This window comes from Triticum dicoccoides, chromosome 6B (genome assembly GCF_002162155.2).
Source record: "Triticum dicoccoides isolate Atlit2015 ecotype Zavitan chromosome 6B, WEW_v2.0, whole genome shotgun sequence".
Taxonomy (NCBI): Eukaryota; Viridiplantae; Streptophyta; class Magnoliopsida; order Poales; family Poaceae; genus Triticum; species Triticum dicoccoides.
In genome coordinates this window covers 220,452,681-220,455,802 of record NC_041391.1, presented here as the reverse complement: position 1 = coordinate 220,455,802, position 3,122 = coordinate 220,452,681, and the positions used below count along the sequence as shown (strand labels likewise).

At 36.5% G+C, this 3,122-nt stretch overlaps 1 protein-coding gene across 1 annotated transcript in view; it reads left to right on the top strand.

The window, feature by feature from the left end:
• The window catches only part of LOC119320127 (putative callose synthase 8), a 21,795-nt gene that overhangs the window by 15,654 nt on the left and 3,019 nt on the right, over positions 1–3,122 (top strand). Inside the window, exons 29-38 of the mRNA XM_037594251.1 lie at positions 754–860; positions 960–1,058; positions 1,150–1,218; positions 1,428–1,614; positions 1,701–1,812; positions 2,060–2,179; positions 2,253–2,368; positions 2,442–2,525; positions 2,720–2,832; positions 2,913–3,118. Of these exons, the coding sequence (XP_037450148.1) occupies positions 754–860; positions 960–1,058; positions 1,150–1,218; positions 1,428–1,614; positions 1,701–1,812; positions 2,060–2,179; positions 2,253–2,368; positions 2,442–2,525; positions 2,720–2,832; positions 2,913–3,118 (1,213 nt within the window). The remainder of the gene's footprint in view (positions 1–753; positions 861–959; positions 1,059–1,149; positions 1,219–1,427; positions 1,615–1,700; positions 1,813–2,059; positions 2,180–2,252; positions 2,369–2,441; positions 2,526–2,719; positions 2,833–2,912; positions 3,119–3,122) is intronic.

The window sequence follows — 3,122 nt, the reverse complement described above, 5'->3', positions numbered from 1 at the left end:
TATGCAACTATACAAGTCGGCAAAGAGTACAAATGCAGAAACTAAACTTGCAAAAAACAGGGGTAATGTTTTAGAAAGGGTGCATACAATACACCGTAACTCATGCAACTTTGAGGGCGAGTGGATGGATGTGGATCACCTCATCAGTAATTGGGCAAAACTGAGGACAAAACTTGGGTGGCAGCAGGCTTGGTGGGCTCACCCTTTATTGCCAGGGGGTTAAACCAAAGTGGAGTGTGTGGAGGTATTCCCTAGTCTTAGGCATGTCCATATATAACTTTTTTGTTCTGCCGATGCATAGAGATGTAAAGTTGTTTAGCTTTTTGTGTGTGTGTGGAAAAAGCAAGAAAACATATTCACACAATGCTTGTTTTGAGAGAAATGTGATACCTGAAACACGGATGCTTTTATCAACTGTAGAAGTAGCTGCCTGGCGGTATCATATATTGTTGTCTCCGTCGATTTGCCATAATTCCTTTGTAAAAGATGAGAACTTCAGTGCAGCATTCAAATAGAACCAAAAGTCACGGAATATTGTGAGCTCTGAATTTTTTGGGCCTTTATGTTTTTCAAGTAAATGCCATCAATAAGATCATGACCACTTACCAGTAGGGGCATTTACATCAATATAGGCGAGTTATGTTGTCAATTATAATTGTTCTTTGTTTTGGAAATTCGTGTCTATATCAATCACAGAAGAAAGCAAATATAGTGAACATCTGATGGCATCCTGACATCATGTAATTTGTTCAGCATAGTAACTCCCTACTTTATGGAGGAAGTGAAATTTTCAGATGAAGAGCTTCATTCAGATCAAGATGAAGCATCCATCCTTTCTTACATGCAGAAGATATATCCAGGTCACTTATGTTCCATATTTCTATTTTCACCTGTTTTTTGTTGCAATTGCTTTTGTTAGTTATATTTTGTTACTAAGACTCCACATTCTCATTTTCTAGATGAATGGACAAATTTCTTGGAAAGGCTTGGTACAAAGGTAAAAAGTGAAGACATCAGATACTGGGCTTCTTTCCGTGGTCAAACACTAAGTCGAACCGGTAATATGAAGTATTATTCTCATTTTTTTGTAAAGTATCACTGAAGTCCCACCTACAGGCTGTCTGACTCTATCCGTTATGTACTATTTAGTTAGGGGAATGATGTACTACAGAAAGGCATTGAGACTACAAGCTTTTTTAGACAGGACAAATGACCAAGGTGCGCATAGAAACTTACAGCTTATCTTACTCTTTCCAACCTGTTGTCATTAAATTTTGATGCTCGATTTCCAAAATGGGTGGAATTTTAGATCAGTTAGCATCTGAAGTTTGGTCAGGTTGTTATCAGATAACTGTGATGATTTTGCCGTTCTCGTTTTCATATTTATACTGGTATGCTTACAAAAATTAATCCTTTTAAATGAGCAGAGTTATATAAAGGACCTGTGGGGACAGAGCGAGAACAAAATAAGAAAAACATTCACCAGTCATTATCAACTGAACTAGACGCCCTTGCGGATATGAAATTTTCGTATGTCATCTCATGTCAAAAGTTTGGGGAACAGAAATCTAATGGTGATGCTCATGCTAAAGATATTATTGAGCTGATGTCAAGGTATGGTTCGGAAAATATAAACCTGTAGAATAATTATTATCTCTAGAATTGTGCTGATATTTCTACTTCTTGTGTACTCAATGAAGGTATCCAGCTCTTCGTGTTGCCTACATTGAAGAGAAGGAAATTATAGTAGACAATATGCCTCATAAGGTTTATTCCTCGGTTTTAATAAAAGCTGAAAATAACTTAGACCAGGTAATGTCTTAGCTTAAGAATCAATGCAGAAAATTTTGTACTGTTTTACTACATCTAAGCCTCTAAATATTTTGTATTAATCATCTTTTCAATTTTATCAGTTATTTTTTTCCTACCATTTTTTTGTCTGTCAACTATCTTTTGTTAAGCATAACGTGCATAACTATTAATGTATTTTCTCATAGAAATATACGATTTATTTTTATCCAGTTCCTCAAATGCTCTTGCTTGCTGATTATCTACATAGGAGATTTACCGTATAAAGCTGCCTGGTCCACCCATCATTGGAGAAGGGAAGCCTGAAAATCAAAACCATGCAATTATATTCACCCGTGGAGAGGCTCTACAAACGATTGACATGAATCAGGTAATGAGCTGGACATTTTTCTGTAGTTTGTCTCCATAAAATACTTTCCTTCCACTTATCTCGGTGCTATCAGGACAATTATTTGGAAGAAGCTTACAAAATGAGAAATGTACTTCAAGAGTTTGTTAGGCATCCTAGGGACCAAACTCCTACCATCCTCGGGCTTAGAGAGCATATTTTCACAGGAAGGTCTGTAGTTTTTCTGACATGGCTTTCAAACATATAATTTCTTTCGGATAATATGAGATTATTGTTTGTGCAGTGTTTCATCACTTGCTGGATTCATGTCATACCAAGAGACAAGCTTCGTCACAATTGGACAGAGATTCCTTGCTGACCCCCTTAGGTGAGAACATGCTTCTTATTTGATCTTATAGTGTTAGCAATGATGCCATGAACATATTCCTTATGCGCTAAGTTCTTTATCCATGCTAACATTTATGTTAGATACATCTATTTTTTCTAAAGGATTTAGTGTGTTGTGTATGTCCATTCTATAAAGTCTATTTGTTCTCAAAATCATCTTTTCCACCGCTACAGGGTACGGTTTCACTATGGCCATCCAGATATTTTTGATCGGATGTTTCATTTAACAAGGGGCGGCATAAGCAAAGCATCTAAAACTATAAACTTAAGTGAGGACGTATTTGCTGGTAAGTTAATATTTTCGTTCAAAAACTAAATTTGTCATGCCATTTTCAAAGGAGTTTCATATTTAATATTAACTTTACAGGGTATAATTCCATTTTGCGTCGTGGGCATATAACTTACAACGAGTACATTCAAGTTGGCAAAGGGCGTGATGTTGGACTTAATCAGATATCGAAATTTGAAGCTAAAGTTGCAAATGGCAATAGTGAACAAACGCTTAGCCGTGATATTTACCGGCTAGCGCGGCGATTCGATTTTTTCAGGATGCTTTCATGCTATTTCACAACAGTGG